The sequence below is a fragment of the Mytilus galloprovincialis genome, chromosome 3, assembly GCF_965363235.1.
Source record: "Mytilus galloprovincialis chromosome 3, xbMytGall1.hap1.1, whole genome shotgun sequence".
In the NCBI taxonomy this organism is placed as follows: domain Eukaryota; kingdom Metazoa; phylum Mollusca; class Bivalvia; order Mytilida; family Mytilidae; genus Mytilus; species Mytilus galloprovincialis.
Genome location: NC_134840.1, coordinates 21,802,796 through 21,822,493, shown reverse-complemented (window position 1 = coordinate 21,822,493; position 19,698 = coordinate 21,802,796). Strand labels below are relative to the sequence as shown.

The 19,698-nt window shown below is 32.1% G+C and overlaps 1 protein-coding gene and 1 long non-coding RNA gene across 4 annotated transcripts in view; one reads left to right on the top strand and one right to left on the bottom strand.

Annotated features, from left to right (window-relative positions):
- The window catches only part of LOC143067415 (beta-arrestin-1-like), an 87,504-nt gene that overhangs the window by 49,819 nt on the left and 17,987 nt on the right, over positions 1–19,698 (bottom strand). Inside the window, exon 1 of one of the 3 annotated variants that reach the window (XM_076240673.1) lies at positions 6,657–6,716. The exons of 1 other annotated variant lie outside the window; for it this stretch is intronic. In XM_076240673.1, the coding sequence (XP_076096788.1) occupies positions 6,657–6,664 (8 nt within the window). In that variant the 5' untranslated portion in view covers positions 6,665–6,716. Of the gene's footprint in view, positions 1–1,282; positions 1,442–6,656; positions 6,717–19,698 lie in introns of those variants that run through there. One more of the 3 variants, XM_076240672.1, reaches the window with a different exon arrangement.
- Positions 5,696–8,599, top strand: LOC143067417 (uncharacterized). The gene is made up of 3 exons (XR_012975947.1): positions 5,696–5,855; positions 6,920–6,988; positions 8,003–8,599. It is a non-coding gene; the product is annotated as an uncharacterized LOC143067417 (long non-coding RNA).

Genomic DNA, 19,698 nt, shown 5'->3' with positions numbered 1-19,698 from the left:
ATAACTATTTTCCCACAAAGTTTTACCTTCAGAAATAATGTTTAGCTGCCTTACACTAACACAATTATCTTTTAGTACTTGAAGTTGATATATTCAGAAGATTCGGTGATAGCAGATCTAAAGACAGACCATAACATGAGTGTGAGTTTCTTAAAGCTTATAGCTGTGTTTATATTTATATGTGCTTTACTTGTTCTTGACCTCTAAACATCACAGATGATGCTTAAAAAATCTTCAAATATTGCAGAGTCAAATGCAATGCTCTTTGAAAAATGTACAGGTATTGTTTAAATTACTGTACATTCTTTATTACCCAATAATTGACGGCAGAACTTGAACACTTGCTATAGTGATGCTTAAAGTTAATTGACATACCTATTAAATATATGTAATTAAAACAACTTATGTTTATTTTTAACATTTTGTACTTGTAAATGTTTTAGTAGGGCTTTTGAGATGAAATAGTGCTAATTTTAACACTTGACCTTTTATTTGAACTTTTACACTCCTTACTCCACCCTCCCACATTTGTTCCTGCTTTAGTCCTTCATTCCTTATTTTGTAAAATGTCCACAAGTAAAATGGAATGCATTATCTTCAAAAATATTTTAAATGCCTTTAATCCATAATAATATATCCTAAACATTATTCAAAATCATCTAGAACATAGGTAACTCTAAACTAACAAAAGTTTTTTTTTATATTTCCAGTAAAACCACTGAATGAATACTTTGTTGTATCTAATTTGTTTACATGAAAACCATGTATCAATTACTAAATGATTCCTTAGCTACATGCAGGTGCATTGGCTCTTAGTTGTCTGCTGTTCAACTCTCAACTCTGGTAACCACTATCATTTCTCCTACCTAAACCTCCAATAACAAAGTCAAACAAAAAGTAATTGTATACCAGTAAATATCTCTCTTTCAACTCTAAATAATAATATTTTTTTTGCATTTGTATTTTAAAAACATAATAGGACAACGGTTCAAAGGCTATTTAAAATAAATTATTTCAGTTTAATTCTTTTAATGCAAATTAAATCATTTTATAATTTACATCAACATTTTATTTAGTATTTATTCATTCCACTATAGTACCTAATAAACAATATTTGTAATTTTAGATATATAAATATATCAGATGAATTAATTACAAATTTGACTAGATAAATCTTGATACTTGCCTTTTCATAAATAAATGACAAGAACTAGAGAAGGAAAAATAATCTCACAAAAAAATGAAGGCACAGTGAAAAGACACACACATATCTACACCCTACCTTGTTTTACTTGCTGAAATTTTAAGACTGTCTCCCACAGTATTTGCACAAGGCATGTTGGTCAGAGAAACAACCAGACACAATGAAGACTTGTTAAACAAATGACTTTTTACTTAATTAACTAATATCATTAACATGTGATCCTTTCAATCGGCTTTGTTGTCACGTTGATGTGTAGTACTTTTCTATTTTTGATGAAAGCTGATGAAGTAACATTAATAACAGAAGAAGTTCGTGACAAAGACCTTAGGTGATTACAGTCAGGTGAATGCCAATCAGCTCGCCAATCAGCTCAATCAATACCCTGATTCTGTTGATCACACTGTTTATTATTTCTGTGAAATATGTCAATAAAAAAGAATTCTTGCACATTAATTTTCATCAAAAAGATCTATAAAAATCAATTCTTTAACATAAATTTGTATAACACTCATCTCACTAATTAGAATGTCTAATCTCATATTTATAGATATTTGGATTACTAAGTGTTATATTCTTTAATTATTTATTTTCTTGAAGTTTCCAAAAAAAAAAAAAAATAAAAAAAAAAAATATTTGCTTATCTAAATTAAGATACAAAAGAGAAATGTAAAATCATAGATTTTCATAGATGCAAATATCTAAAATTGTCAATTTGTTATTCCAGGTACTTTAAATTCATGTATTTCTATTTCAAGAATTTAGGAACTAGTTATTAAAGTCTGTTGTCATAAAATACATTTATTTTGCAGGAAAGAGAGAGTTGTTGTAACAGTGGCAGGAAAATGAGAGTTGTTGTAACAGCGGCAGGAAAGAGACAGTTGTTGTAAAGCGGCAGAAAAGAAAGAGTTGTTGTAACAGTGGCAGGAAAGAGAGAGTTGTTGTAACAGTGGCAGGAAATAGAGTTGTTGTAACAGTGGCAAGAAAGAGAGAGTTGTTGTAACAGCGGCAAAAAAGAGAGAGTTGTTGTAACAGTGGCAGGTAAGAGAGAGTTGTTGTAACAGCGGCAGGAAAGAGAGAGTTGTTGTAACAGTGGCAAGAAAGAGAGAGTTGTTGTAACAGCGGCAGGAAAGAGAGAGTTATTGTTACCGAGGCAGGAAAGAGAGAGTTGTTGTAACAGTGGCAGGAAAGAGAGAGTTGTTCTAACAGTGGCAGGAAAGAGAGAGTTGTTCTAACAGTGGCAGGAAAGATAGAGTTGTTGTAACAGCGGCAGGAAAGAGAGAGTTGTTGTAACAGCGGCAGGAAGAGAGAGTTGTTGTAACAGCGGCAGGAAAGAGAGAGTTGTTGTAACAGCGGCAGGAAAGAGAGAGTTGTTGTAACAGCGGCAGGAAAGAGAGAGTTGTTGTAACAGTGGCAGGAAAGAGAGAGTTGTTGTAACAGTGGCATTGGAAAGAGAGTTGTTGTAACAGTGGCAGGAAAGAGAGTTGTTGTAACAGCGGCAGGAAAGAGAGAGTTGTTGTAACAGTGGCAGGAAAGAGAGAGTTGTTGTAACAGCAGCAGGAAAGAGAGAGTTGTTGTAACAGCGGCAGGAAAGAGAGTTGTTGTAACAGCGGCAAGAAAGAAAGAGTTGTTGTTACAGCAGCAGGAAAGAGAGAGTTGCTGTAACAGTGGCAGGAAAGAGAGAGTTGTTGTTACAGCAGCAGGAAAGAGAGTTGTTGCAACAGCAGCAGGAAAGAGAGAGTTGTTGTAACAGCGGCAGGAAAGAGAGAGTTGTCTCACAACACTATGATTGGAACAATAACCACTGTCCAATTAACATTATTAGTAGTAACCTGCAGGAACAAGTCATAAAGAACCTATATATATACATGTATATACGTAAGAATCGGTGAAAGAAAGTTATAATAGTTATCTTGGTAAATGGTGTTTATGGAATTTTCCACACTGGTGTTCAGTTCTATACACTCCTGAATACAGTCATTTTATACACCAACACAACGAATTAATTAATGAAGCATAACTTTACTCAATATTTAAAACTTTGTTTCCCTACAAAAATATATATATCTGCCTAAACCTAAAGCTTATTTTCAACAAAATATGATTGAAAACAGAGGAAAACCAGGTGCTCCGCAGGGCGCAGCTTTATACGACCCCAGTGGTCGAACCCTGAACAGTTGGGACAAATTTGGTCAAAATATTCAAGCTTGATACCCTCTGAATTTTGATTGTGATGAAATTTTTGACATAATATAGGTTTTTGCCACAAAATTAATGTGGTTCAAGATCTAACACATCTATTGCACAATACTGTGCAATTGAATATTTCTTATTGAAACTTTTCAAAATTTGAAATTTGAAAAATGTTGAAAAAAAAAAAAAAATCCCTTAAAAAAATGGTAAACTGAGACCCCCCCCCCCCAATTTATTGAAACCCCCCCTTGGAGCAATAACACTTAAACTCAATCCCAGCCTCCCCTTTGTTATATGGTACATTGTGGTACAATTTCAGAGAGATCCATGCAATTACACACAAGGTATTGTCTGGAAACTAGAAAAATGCTTGTTTTGGACCCTTTTTGGCCCTTAATTCCTAAACTTTGGCCCCATAACCCCTTAAATGAATGCAAACCTTCTACTTGTGATTTTTAACATTGCAGTATACTTTCAGAGCAATTGAAATACTGGTAAACAAGTTATAATAACTATCCTGAAACTAGAAAAATGCTTGTTTTGACCCCTTTTGGGCCCCTAATTCCTAAACGGTTCGGACCATCATCCCCCAAAATAAATCCCAACCTTCCTTTTGTGGTATTGAACCTTCTGAAAAAATTTTATTAAGATCTATTCACTTAAACTAAAGTAATTATCCGCAAAGTGTCTTCGGAAGACGACGCAGACGACGACATCATACCATTATACGAACCCAAAATTTTTTTGGGGTCGTATAAAAAAGCAAATAAATTACAGCTTGTTTTTCCCAGCACTTAATTACCATTGCTTTATATTATGGATTTTTAAGATAACAAAAACTGACTGATTGATTTATGGATTGATGTATGCTCAACAACACTTGTAAATTATTTCATGCATATTCTGTACAAAAACAAAATAATTACTAATTACATAGTTTTGTATGTAGACTATACATGTTAAAATTGCTGGTATTCAAGATGGACTATTTTCACTCACACTATTACCATATTTATTATTTGTCATGAACCATTGAAAATTAATTTCCTAAACTCAGCATTAACTGCATCTATATGTCAGATACTAAATTGAGTCCATCAATGCATGTAACTGTATGTTCTTTTTTTTCAATGGTTTCAGTGGTTTTTCTATGCACCACTAACAAAAGCAGTAAATCAAAATGATACCACATTCTCAGTGTTTTTTTCCTAGTGAGATCATCATCATTGACTTCTTATTTTTCATGGTCATATATTGTATACATTTTATATGTGTTTCTTGTTTCTTGTTTTTTATATAGATTAGACCGTTGGTTTTCTTGTTTGAATGGTTTAATTTTACACTAGTAATTTTGGGGCCCTAATTTATTGCTTGTTGTTCGGTGTGAGCAAAGGCTCCGTGTTTTAGGCCATACATTGACCTATAATGGTTTACTTTTATAAATTGTTATTTGGATGGAGAGTTGTCTCATTGGCATAAGACCAATGGATAACAACTGTCATATTCCTGACTTGGTACAGGTGTTTTATCATGTAAGAAATGGTGAGTTTAACCTGGTTTTAAAGCTAGAATTTTGATAAAAATTGAATTTGAATTGTTAGTCTCCAAAGTACAGTATTAAAAATCAATAGCAAAATCAGTTTATGGAACAATTAAGTATTTAAACAGAAAATATAGATCCCAGTAATTAAAGCAACAGAAAAATATTGGAACATTGAGGAAAAAAGATTCGTTACTGCTATGTTCGATATAGAAATTAATTAATCAACATTTGATGATACGTGAAAAATTTCATCTCCTCTAATTAGGAAATGTATATAGTTTAAAGATTACCGGGTCAATACTAATTTTCATTTCACTGAGATATAGATATATAATAAATGGGATCAATTTCAAAAGGTGAAAGGGGTGTCTCCATTTGAGATGTTTATCGTGAGTAAAGAGTAGCACTTTATACATAGCTGTGATGTATGTTTTCTCATATCTATCATCATCATTGACCAGTGGCGGATCCACCCCCTTTTTTTGGCCGATCAATGCATTTGAATGGGAGAATATAGTTGGAAACCCCCCCCCCCTCCTTTACTCTGGGTTGGGAACCCCCCCTTTTTTAAAATGGCTGGATCTGCCACTGTTGACACATATTTCATATAGGTTTGATACTTGTTTATTTACCTTCTTGTTAGCTTGAAAATAATGTATTTTTATGCCTGTTTCTTGCATTCAAATTTTATCCTTCCTACATCAATTCTATTGTGAAAAAATTACAATCAACAACAAAATTTGTTTACAGATGGTTTTTTTCTGCCAGGTCTTTCAAAAAATAGAAGAAAAAAAACTTCCAGTAGACAATGGTAGACAAAATGGAAAAGACCTAGCTAACAATCAACAATCCACAATCCACTAAACATCCCACAGTAAACTAAAGATAAGATCAAGAGGAACCCTATCAAAAACAAAGGTGAGCTCGAGTACTCCTGAAAGGAAGAGTATACTTCCTGCTCCTCAAGTGGTACTTGGATCTTTAACAATGTAAACAATGTAAATTTTTTAGTAACATTTTTGTGTCAATTAAAGTATGATGAAGGCATATTGTGTACACAAAATTCAATATTTCTGGAGTTGACTTATGATCATATATTGTGTATGGTTGTAGATGCATATTGTTTCAAGACTTGTTATGTTTGTCTTTTTCTGCAAAATAATTATGCAAAAAACCTTCATATTGTTTCTGACAGTTTATTTAATTAAATAAGAGATAAGGTAGGAAGTGATGAAGGCATATTGTGTACACAAAATTCAATATTTCTGGAGTTGACTTATGATCATATATTGTGTATGGTTGTAGATGCATATTGTTTCAAGACTTGTTATGTTTGTCTTTTTCTGCAAAATAATTATGCAAAAAACCTTCATATTGTTTCTGACAGTTTATTTAATTAAATAAGAGATAAGGTAGGAAGTAAATGTGTACTTCTCGCTGACTGTAAACATGTTTTGAGCAGATAAAGAATTACATCAGAGAACTGCATTTCTGATATCATTAAGGCATGATATGTTTTAGTAGCAGCAATCTAGGAATCCAAAATTTGCCAAAGCATATTTATCAATGATATATAATATTTTGTATGTTTACTGATTATTCCTCATTATTTTTAATCTCCGTTCTAGAAATGACTGCATTATATTTTTTTCTTCAGCATCTAATTTTCCTATAATCATGTTTCATTTGTATCAACAGAAATTAAAAGTACAAACTTACCCTGTCATCCAAAACGGCGCTTGTCTTAATCACAATAAAATTTTGAAAATATTCCTTACAAACATTTGTGTACATTGTTTTTCTCAGAATAAATCATCATCACGTCCTAGTTAATGTATTTTCACAGTCGAGGTTTTGGCAAAACTCTCACTAATAGTGATTGGAAAGTCATTACCCCTGCACAACTAAAACGAAACTAGCAAGAACCCTGTTCTACTTATATTTAGCATCTCTTTGTTAACACAAGAATGTTTCTCTCCTAGGAATTATGCAGCAGTCCAAAATCCTTATGAAAGATTCTTAACAACTGATTAATCACTTCTTGAATTATGGTAAGGCAATTTAAATTTCTATTTTCCAAGAGAAAATACACATTTGGGAGTTAGCTCTTATATAAACAAAGTTTCCACATTGCAAACCAGTCGTGTCAAACATCTTAATTTTGAGTATAAATCTCCCTAAATATCAATTAAAGAAGACTTTACAGTAAAGACAGCAATCCAACTACACTATAATCAAAAGTTATCTAAATATACATTGTTGCAACATGGACAATCAGACAAAATTATAATTGCATATATCTATTTGTGCATTGTCTGTAGTTTGTTCTTGTGTTTAAACAACTGGGTGAAGAACTGAGAATCATTTACCCCTTAATATTCAAAATAATATATGTTTATCAGATGTTTTTGTTTACAGTTAAGTACATATATCATAATTTGATATATGAATTCATTTAGTTTTTTAAATGATATCTATATTTTTTGATGAATAAAAGGTGTTTTCAATATATGCCAATGAGACAGAAACCAACAATTAGTTTTATACAGAAATAAGAAGATGTGGTATGATTGCCAATAAGACAACTCTCCACATCCACAAGATACCAAATGACTCAGAAATTAACAACTGTATATATGTCTTTTTCTTTTTGAATCCAAATATAAGCTGCATTTTACGTAAATAATATTCTATCCAATGTATTGTATCCATTTTAAGATCCTCTATAAATTACAATGTGTCAACAATTAGGCTTGTAAGAATGATGGTTTACCTATACATGAATCTGGAAATAGCTTTGAAAACATATAAAGAGCACATCTAAGTACAAGTGTTACATAATATAAAGAAATCAACATATTAAGCCGGAACAAACAGATAAATCATATATAAGTCTTTGAAATTCAAATGTATTAAATGTTTTCTTTTTAAATATCAAATTCTAAATCATAGCTATTTAAAGCAATCTAAGACAATCAATTTATTCCAATCTTGATTCTATATGAACCATCAATTATTAATGAAAGCCTGTTAATTTTTTAACATTTTTCATTTAAATATAAAAGTACTCTGATCATGGGATATATACCAGTGATGAATAAAAGTACACTGAGATACAAGCTATGAATTAAAGTATTCTGAGATACCAACTGTGAATAAAAGTATCCTGAGATACCAACTGTGAATAAAAGTACCCTGAGATACCAACTGTGAATAAAAGTACCCTGAGATACCAACTGTGAATAAAAGTACTCTGAGATACCAATTCAACTGTGAACAAAAGTACTCAGAGATACATGTACCAACTGTGAATAAAAGTACTCTGAGATACTAATTCAACTGTGAACAAAAGAACTTTGAGATACCAATTCAACTGTGAACAAGCTTTAAAAGTACTCTGAGATACCAACTGTGATTAGAAGTACGGGTACCCTGAGATAACAACTGTGAATAAAAGTACCCTGAGATACCAACAGTTAATAAAAGTTAACTCTAAATTGTCTAAAAGCACCAAGAGTTACCAACTGTTAATTAAATGAACTCTGAAACACAATTATAAAATTAATGTACTCTGAGATATCAAATATAAAATTAAGTACTCAGATTTACTAACTACGATTTTCTTACTGGCCTGCCCTATGTACTCATTTGTAGAAACCAAAACTCATATCTATTATATGTAGGAACTACAAAATATGAACTGCCTGCCTAAACAAGAACAACTATCAAATAGTTTTGTGGAAGTAATTGAACATCTGCTACAGTAGAATTGAAATGAATAAAATTGACATTCATAAATAAGAGTATACCATCCATTACATTGTTAAATATAATTTAAATGATGCATGAATGAATATGATTCAATATTGAAAAATATTGACTTTAGATGATAATGATATTATTAACTCAAGGCTCTATTCTGTTAGAATTATTAAGAAACTAAGGTACAATTTATCAATTAAAGCTGACCTTTGGCAGGTTTTTTTTTATTAATGTAAGGTCACTTTTTTCATATATAGTTCGAAAAGTTGAAGTATTCAGGTGCGAATCCTGGATTTAGAAAAAGGGGTCCCTTTGAAAGCCAATATGGAGTGATAAAAGTAAAGAACGGAGGGCTGGGTCAGCTCCCCCCCCCCCCTCAAATATGCCTCTGGTATTACATTGTAAAACAGCAATTGGCATTTTCAGGGTGTTTTAAGCCTAAAGGTATAACCAATGAATGTACATAAATGTTATTAAAAAAGGGAAAAGCAAAACTTCTAACATGATTACAATTGCCACTGAATTGTACCACGTCCTTGGAATTTTCATGAACATTGTGCAGACAATTAATTTCATTAAAATTAGTTTCAGTAAGGGAATATTTATAGTGCATATTATTGACATCCAAACCTACTGGTCTACACTAATATTACTTAGAATAATTTAATTGACTTCATTTGCCATATGATCTTGTTATTAAGAGAACATATTAATTTTCTCTTCTCTTGTTTATTTCTCATAATGACATCAACCGGCTCCATACTGACGATTTTTATTGCAAAATTACAATATTTCAATCAGTAACTATGATTCCAGACAGAGAGAATAACAAATACCTGAAAATAATTACTACATGATCAACAGCCTTTGATATATAACCTGAGCTGACCAGTAGACAATTTCTTTATACAATTATAGCTAGGAAATACAAATATGGAGAACAGCGCTTAAAAATTAAGGCAACCATGTGATATCATTAGTTGGTCGCATGATACATTTTTACAATTACTGTTCCTATGAGGAGCAAACTTCACACAATTAGCAGATAGTTTTTTAAGACACCCAAAAACAAGAATAAACTGCAAACATAATCAATTTTCCAAGTGAAATATTGAACCATTGTTCTTTTTCAATCATCTGTGTATTTCAATGGCGCCAGATACACATAGCCATCGGTCAACTGGGATAATGACCATATATACTTTCAGGGGTTGAGAATGATTTTTTTAATTACGTTAATATTGGAAATTGTATCTATATTATTGTTCATATAAATATGCAACAAAATACCATATCTAATTGCTTCTTGCATGAGGATATATTCATTGCAGATCAAATTGTGTGTTACTGCAACAATACATACAAAAGAAAAGATAGAATATCAATTAAAGGATAATGAAAGTGAAAAAAAAAACTGATTCAAAATCTTTCCTTATGAATTAAACTGTCAAAAACAAATGTTTTGTTGGCCTTGCAGAGCCAGGAAATATCAAGAATTAAGGCCCATTTGTTTACTTCCATGCTGTTCCATACTAAATGTACAGAATATAGACAATCAACCCAAGTCAAGGTTCTGAACATTATAAATTTACTTATGTATATATAATCATTATATATATGTGAAAGCAAATTTACAGATCTAACATTGTTGGGTTGATGTTAAGACAAGTTATATATATATATATATATATATATATATATATGAGTCTGAAAGATTGTGTAACAATACCGATAAATAGATGGAAAATAAAACACTAAAAAGTGTTGAATATCATTGCACAAAGATGGAAAAACTGAACAGATGATATAAATTATACAATAATTGCAAATATTTCGGCTCAACAAATGGCCTTCTTCGGTGACAAAAGTTTTAACAATAATGAGATATAATGTATAAGGTGTAAACATAGATCACTAATAATACAGGTAAGTTTTTTGTCGATTGATTTTAATCCAAAATCCTGAATATAATAATATTAACACTAGACTGTAAATTTAATTATTTCTTTCTATTGATTCCATCTGGATGGAGGACACCCAGTGTTTTTATCCAAAACCTCTCCCGATTTTCTCTTTGCCTATTTTGCCATGTACAATCCTGTTCGATCACAAGGATCTTCATGTGATCAAAATCTTTCAGGTTGTGATCTGGTAACCTGAAATGTTGGCTGACAGGAATGTACGTTTTTTTTGTGAGGTCACTCCTGTGGCCATTGAGGCGTTTGTGAAATGGCTGCATAGATTCACCAACATATTGGAGACCACATCTAGGACACTCAAGAACGTAAATAACGTTTGAGCTTTTGCAGTTGACATTGCAAAATATCTTGTATGTCTTTTCTGTGGTCTTACTGTGAAATGTTGATGAATGCTGCAATTGGTTGCAACATTTGCAGCGCTTGTCCCCACAAGGCTGACAATTACCTACAGTATGGTTAGTGTTTTATTTTCCATCTATTTATCGGTATTGTTACACAATCTTTCAGACTCATATAATTTTTCCTGTTTGTGTAGTATTGTCAATTTTGATGATCCAATACCTATTAAGTTTACTGGTTGGTAGATTCTTATAGACTCTATATATATATATATATATATATATATAAATATATATATATATATATATATATATAACATATATATATATAACTCTTCTAAACATCAAGTCCATTTCCTTGCGATGAATACCTAATACCAAATATGTAAAAAGACAAATATATGCTTCGGTTACATCAACACGTCTGCTTTGTTTATAATTCAAAATTTGAAAAACAAAAGACTTCCTCTAATCCTTATGTTTTTTTCACACATGAGTGATTCTGTACTTGAATCATCTGTAACTTTTAAGTACAAAATCAATAACTTCAAGTGAAAATCCTTTCTGTATATTTATTGATCAGAAGTCAGAATGAACTTTTGAGTATCATGATTTATATCTGCTGAATATACAATACCGACTCTTGAGAAATCTGGTTATCATGATTTTACCAAGATCTATATGTCAAGGCTGAGTTACATTACCCTTGGTGGTATGGAAGAAAGCCTAATAAGTCAAAGAACAGTCAGAACTATGTCTTGATAACAGGATGGGCTTATGACGGTCTGGGGAGAATGGACTTGTATGCTACAAAATTTTCAATTCAATCAAACTAGAGGCTCTTGAAAGAGCATGTGTTGCTCACCTATATGTGCATTTTCAACAAAGGACCCTCTCCAACATTGCAGACAAGAATTGAACCCATAACAAATATCTCTGTTTTGTTGATTTTGTCTTGCTGATCCTTTTGTCTGTTTCTATCTTCTTTAGTTCTTGCTTTGCTCAGCACACAAAAGAGGGTAAAAGAAATTCCTTATTCAATTAAGGGCTATCACTTCTATAAAGAGTGACTGTCTATTAACTATATTATTAGAAATTGACTTCATTGTGGAACTTGCCTTGTTGATCATTGTAATTTTAAAGTTTATATATATGATATAAGGCAAAAACCCCCAAAAAAGTAACAATTGTCATCAAAGGGCAATAACTCTAAAAACTCTAATAAGGAGTTGATCGATGATGAACACTCACACCATTTCTGCCCTTGTCAGATTTTATCTATTTATAACAGTTTCCAAAATAATTGTAAAACTTGCATTTCACCCCTTTGTTCTATTATAGCCATGTTGGCCATTTTAGTTTGCAAATGGGGTCATTGGACCCATTTTGTAAGCTAGATCCCTATAATGATGATTGTGGCCAAGTTTGGATTTTTGGTCCAATAAGATTTTTGTAAAAGTTAATGGACTATGGCTGACAATAAGAGACGATGGACGCCAATAGATGAGAAAAGCTCACTTGGCCTTTTGGTCAGGTAAGCTAAAATTCAGAAATCTGTTACAGTGACAGTTGAGTGTTACCTTCATCAATTAAAACTATAACCTAAGTATACAGAAAAGAATCCTTTAAACACTTGTCTTAAAGAAATATTTTCAGAGTTGCTGGACTTCTTCACAGTGCAGGAATAAAATTTTCTGTAAATTAACTATATTGAATCAAAAGTAGGCATAGACATCAGCATGTCTTGTTCTCCACAAATTAATTTAATTCACATGATATGACCATTATAAAGTAAGTCAATTTAACTTACTCTAGATTCATTTATTTTCAGGGTACTAATTTTTCAGGGATGAAGGAAAACTTGCATGTTCATGTATATTTAATTTTGTGGTTTTGGCAAAGTCTTCATACACGCCATTATAGCATTTGTCATTCGTTGATTATTTTCTTGTTTCACCTAAATCCACGAAATCCACAAAAATTTGTATCCACTGAGTAATAATGAATCCACAGGGTCTAAAGGAGTAAAATATCAGAGAAACCTTTAGTGTTTGAAGTCAATCATAGCACATGTTATCACACACACTTACATGCTTCTTGATGTGAACTCAAGAGGCAAGAGCTAGGTCGTTTATTTCTAATTTAGGCATTTTTAAAAGCATTGGATGAAGGTCAAAGAGACTATAATTTGCTAAAACTGCATTTGCATCCGTACACACCAAGTAAAAAAGTATAGTTTGATTTTGTTTTGGCCTTATATGGTCTAAAACCAATTAGATTATAAATCAGAGAACGTTACAACATGATACATGCCTCAATAGTAGCCTACCTCATACTTTGTTCCATTATAATTTCAGTATCTATCTCACTTAATGAATTATACACCATTTTAACAAACTGACAATATCTCATACATGTACATAGAAGTATAGATGCTGCATTTATGCAAATGAAAATCCAGCATATTTTGACTTGTGACATTCTTATTTCATTAATTTTTCACAACTTATTTGATTTTTATAGTTCATAATTTATCAGGAAATCAATGGAAAATGTCAACATAATTTTGTTTGTTGGTTTATTGATTAGTGTTGTCTGCTTATTTAGTGTCCAGTGTCAAATATTTCATGCCTTTTCATCCATGTTTGTTGGAAGACCTTAACAAATGGATGTGTAGGAATTGTAAAATTATATGTTTTTTTTATATACATGTATTATAGTTTGTTCTTATGTTTCCTGATGAGTTGACAGCTACTAGTAATCCTGATGAGTTGACAGCTACTAGTAATCCTGATGAAATGACAGCTACTAGTAATCTGTATGAGTTGACAGCTACTGGTAATCCTGGTGTGTTTACAGCTACTAGTAATCCTGCTGTGTTGAGAGCTACTAGTAATCCTGGTGTGTTGACAGCTACTAGTAATCTTTATGAATTGACATCCTGGTGTATTGACAGCTACTAATAATCCTGACAGTTGCCAGCTACTAGTAATCCTGCTGTGATGGCAGCTAATAGTAATCCTGATGCTTTGATAGCTACTAGTTATCCTGATGAGTTGACAGCTACTAGAAGTCCTGTTGTGTTGACTGTTTCAAGTAATCATCCTTCAGTGTATACAGCTACTAATAATCCTGCTGTGATGGCAGCTACTAGTAATCCTGCTGTGATGGCAGCTAATAGTAATCCTGATGCTTTGATAGCTACTAGTTATCCTGATGAGTTGACAGCTACTAGAAGTCCTGTTGTGTTGACTGTTTCAAGTAATCATCCTTCAGTGTATACAGCTACTAATAATCCTGCTGTGATGGCAGCTACTAGTAAGCCTGCTGTGATGGCAGCTACTAGAAGTCCTGATGTGTTGACTGTTTCAAGTAATTATCCTACAGTGTATACAGCTACTACATGTAGTAATCATTATGAGTTATGGGTTACAGGTTGACAGATACTAGTAATCCTTGTGGTGACTGCTACTGAGTAAACATTATTTGTCAATAGCTAATAGTAATCTTTATTAGTTGACAGCTTCTAGTAATCTTTATTTGTTGACATCTACTAGTTATCCTAATGTGTTGCCATGTACAGCTACTAGTTATCCTAATGTGTTGACAGCTACTAGTTATCCTAATGTGTTGACATGTACAGCTACTAGTTATCCTAATGTGTTGACAGCTACTAGTTATCCTAATGTGTTGACATGTACAGCTACTAGTTATCTAATGTGATGAGAGCTACTAGTAATTATTATTTGTCAATTTGTGTACAGCTACATGTACTAACAATCAATGTGTGCTATATGTAACTGCTACTAGTCCATAAGCCTGGGGTTATCAAGTTTATCTTAGGCATTCTACAGAGTAGTATCCATTCAAATTAAAAAAACATTACTGACAAAATGAAATAAAGGGCTGCGCTTTAGCACATGATACGCCCGTTGTTTGAAAGACGACGGGCGTATAAAAATGGCAAAAAAGACTACAATGACAATGAGGAGCAGCAAGAAGATAACAGGGAAAGTGAAGATGGTGAAAGTGACTCTACTGAAAGTTATGATCTAAATGAGGAAGTAGATGATGAAAGTAAGGATTTCATTGACGACGGGCGTATAAAAATGGCAAAAAAGACTACAATGACAATGAGGAGCAGCAAGAAGATAACAGGGAAAGTGAAGATGGTGAAAGTGACTCTACTGAAAGTTATGATCTAAATGAGGAAGTAGGTGATGAAAGTAAGGATTTCATTGATGATGAAGATAAAGATTTCATTGATGATGAGGAGGCCTCTTCTGAGAATGAAAATGAGGATTTTTCTGATGATGAGGACAGTGATTACAGTGAAGAAGACACTGATGATTAAACCTAGTTCAGCTTTTCAATATTTAGCATAAAAAACAAATATCATTAACATTGGCATATTACATAGAAGTCTTCAATGCAATATAAGGAAAGTGATATATGATTATGGGTTTTAGTAATTCTATGGCTGATTTCCAAATTTTATAGTAGTTTGAAAGAAGGTAATTTTCTTGGGGTATATTTGCTCATAGTTAGATTCTGTTGAACACAGTAAGGAATCCATACTAAATTATACAAAGAATTGTATGCAAAAGTTGTTCAAATGGTGCTTAATATGGTGGATAACGATTATTACCTTTTTATTGTTTAGAATATTCACAAGATGATCATATTGATAAATGTTTAGGAGACTTGATTTCCTCATTTTTTTCATAAAATCACACCCTTTAACATTTAAGGAATATTTAGTCACATGTTAGGATTTTCATGTTGTCACTTGTTCACTTATTATGTTCTATTGTAGACTAGTTATGTTTTATAACATTTTTTATTGCGCTCAACCCTTCCACCGAAACCGAACTCTATAAAAAAGCTGCAATGCTAAGGTATCATTTGTGATTTCAATTGCAACCAATTTTAACAAGAGTAAAACATCCTATATGGAAAAACAGTATTTGATTTTTATCCATAGCTTAGATAGTAAAAATGTTATCATAAAATGATATATGCCTCAGGAACAGTTAGTATCTCAGGGACTGCTAATGTGCTTTCATCCTTGCAACCATTCAATAATAGTACAAACGTATGACATTCATGGAACCTATTTTTTACAAGAAATTTAATGTTTTAAATTGAACTAAAGATTTTACAAATTTTATGTTTTCATCAGATTTTATTAAGTATTATTTGTTACATCAATAGATATAAACAATTCACCAAAGTTTCATGGACATTGGTGAAAACCTTTTTGAGTTATTGTCAGAAGTGTTAAAAATCCCTCTTTTTTATGAATAAAGCCCCATAAATCCAAAACTTAAAATCTGAAATTTATAAAAATTGAAAGGGAGCTTACATTAATAGATATAAACAATTCACCAAAGTTTCATGGACATTGGTGAAAGCCTTTTTGAGTTATTGTCCGAAGTGTTAAAAATCTCCCTTTTTTATGAATAAAGCCCCATTAATCCAAAACTTAACATCTGAAATTTATAAAAATTGAAAGGGAGCTTTCATCAATACATATAAACAATTCACCAAAGTTTCATGGACATTGGTGAAAGCCTTTTTGAGTTATTGTCCGAAGTGTTGAAAATCCCCCCTTTTTTATGAATAAAGCCCCATAAATCCAAAACTTAAAATCTGAAATTAAAAAAAAACGAAAGGGAGCTTACGTCAATAGATATAAACAATTCACTTAAGTTTCATGGAAATTGGTGAAAGTGTTTTTGAGTTATTGTCCGAAGTGTGGACGACGGACGGACAACGGTATACCATAATACGTCCAGTCTAAAAGACGGGCGTATAAAAATGTAATTGTATTTTAAAATTGATAAGACTTAAATATTGAGTAATTTTAAAGTATAAGTATATATCTTCAATTAAGAAAGAGCTACAAATTAAGAAGGTACATCTATCTCTGTCACTACCTCTCTAACGTCAGTAATTATATAAGGGAAGTGTTTGTCTGAAGTTTAATAAATCTAATAACTATCCACACCGTACCATGCTACCATCTACATCATTTGGTCTCTGGTGGATAAATGTCTACTTAGCAATCATACCACATACATCTCCTTATTTATTTTATTTCAACACTGGTTATCTTGACTTTCTGTTAAAGTACAAACCATCACAGACTATTATAATTATTGTGTGGAATAATCAAGCTTAAAATGATTGTCAACTTTATTTAATATCTAAGATTTGACTTTGGTTATCAGTATACAGTAAATTGTATCTTTATCCAAATAATTAAATAAAGATATGAATTATTATTTGTAGATCTGACAAAAGACAGTTTCCACTTGTCCATTGGTTTCTGATAAGGTTTCTGATAAGTTTATTTAACCTTTCTATAAGGTCAATGGCAGCTCAGTAAGATGACACATGCTACATGAAGGTAATGGGATCTAATAGCCAGGCAATATTATTAGTTAATAAGTCTTGTTTTAATGCTTATCCCAATTTGTCTTAGAAATAGCAGTTCTTTGCCATTTAACACATGTATGCAAAGGTACATGTATCATTATGAAAACTCTTCCTCATCTTGATCATAAATACTTTCCCTGCATGTTTTATTTTGTTTTCCATATTTTATTTCTCATCTTTTTTAATTTCTGTCAACTTCCAAGCAATTTTAGAGAATTCAATAAAGGATATTAGCAAAATTAATCACTGCCAAAGGTTTTATTTAAAGAGAACATAATCCTGAATAAGTTGCTTCTCTGAGCGCAGCTGGATACGACCGCAGAGGTCCAACCCTGAACAGTTTGCGCTTGATACAGGTCTGAATTTGGATTGTAATTAAATATTTGGAACAATTTTTTAATAGGTTTCTTACACAGAATAACTGTTAGGTCAAAAAACTTATGCTGTTGTGAATTGACACCCCCTGAAAAAAAAAATTGTACCCCGCCTTTTTTTATTTTATTTTGTGCAATACACTATGCTGTTGCAAATTCTCTAAAACTTGGCATCCAACTAGAATCACCCAATGTAGTAAATGGCTTATAAATAATGAGCTTCGGCTCCAACCTGGTAACTACGATTGCATTCTTTTTGGTCCAAAGAGAAAATTTAAAATGTATCACAAAACAAAACAATTCATGCTATTTAATGTATATGGGCCCAAGAAATACATTTACATCCCAGCTCCTTTGTTCTAACAGGGGTGATCTGAGCCGGATCACCCCTACCAGATCACCCCAGTTTGAGTTTCTTTGTTATGCATGCTTTCCTTTGTTCTGTAACATTTTGGCGGGTATGCCAAATCCACTTTAAAACTTATAATTAATTATACGGAAAAGACTATCTATCAAAATTCACGTAGAAAAAATCCAGTGTATATGCTGGGATTCGAATTCAAGACCTTTAGCATATCAAGCCACGACACATTCCACTACACCAGGACGACTGGATACGAACTATCAGTTATTTAACATACTTAAAGAAAGCAAGATATTTTTATAAGTGGGGCGAGTTGGCAGACCTGTATTCAATGTGGTTCAAACCCTTTTCGTTAATAAGTGAGTTGTCAGACTGATTGTTTAATTTGATTTTACACTTTTTCAAATTGAGCGAGTCGGTAAACAAGAGTGGGGCATTTTTTTTTTATAAAGTGGCGATATAGTGTGGGCCGATTGGCCAGTGGGGCGAGTTGACATTATTTGATATCTACTCATCGTGTTCGGGGGTCATTAAGGGTATACATCATACAGTAATATATAAAGTATATTATAATGGTTGTGTGGCGTTCGCAACTAGATTTTATGAATTGTAAATGGTTTTTCCGTCTAATCTCAAACAACTGGGATGTAAAATAGTTATCCCATTCGGACTTGGAGTGTCAGTGTTAGATCACCCTCTGGCCTCCGGTGATCTTACACTGACACACCGCGTCCTCGTGGGATAACTATTAAGTAGTACATGTATAAAGCAAACTTAATAATCTACTTAAAAAAATGTTGAAACCAGACTGAAACAACTTGAACTGAGTTATCATAATTATGCTCACAAAACTTTTTATATTGCATCTTATTGGGAAAATACATTTATAAATATTAACATTAACACAATAACCACAGTACATGGTCAATTCATTAAAACTAGTATTAATATGTCTTAAATCAGAGGCATCCAATCAACAGCATTTTGTTTTTATGCAATTCAGAAATGGAATTTGTTTGATTGATTAAATTAAGTTCATTATCCAGCTTCAAGTGTTTAAAAAGAAGTCAAGTGTCTGTCATATGCTAGATAATAACTTAATTACTATTATTCATTCTTTTAATACCATGCCCTGATTAAGTATGATATTTTTTTTGCCTTTAAATACCAACTTTAAGCCGATAATTATAAAGCCCATGCCATTGGAAATAAGGTTTTGTGGCTAATATGTTTAGTTTTAAAATATTGAGGTATTGAAATTTCAATGATTAATCAAAGGTTTAATGTTTTAATTGAATAATGAATTTTAATCACCTGCGTATATTCTTGATATTTTTAGATTGTTACAAAAACTACCTTCCTGACATGCTTTTCATGTTAACAATGTGCGAATGTATCCTCAAGGTTTCAACAAAAGGATATAAGTCTAGATCTGTTGTACAGTTAATAGACTACAGTATTTACCCTTTTTCTGAAGAAACAAGATCAAAAACAAACATGAAA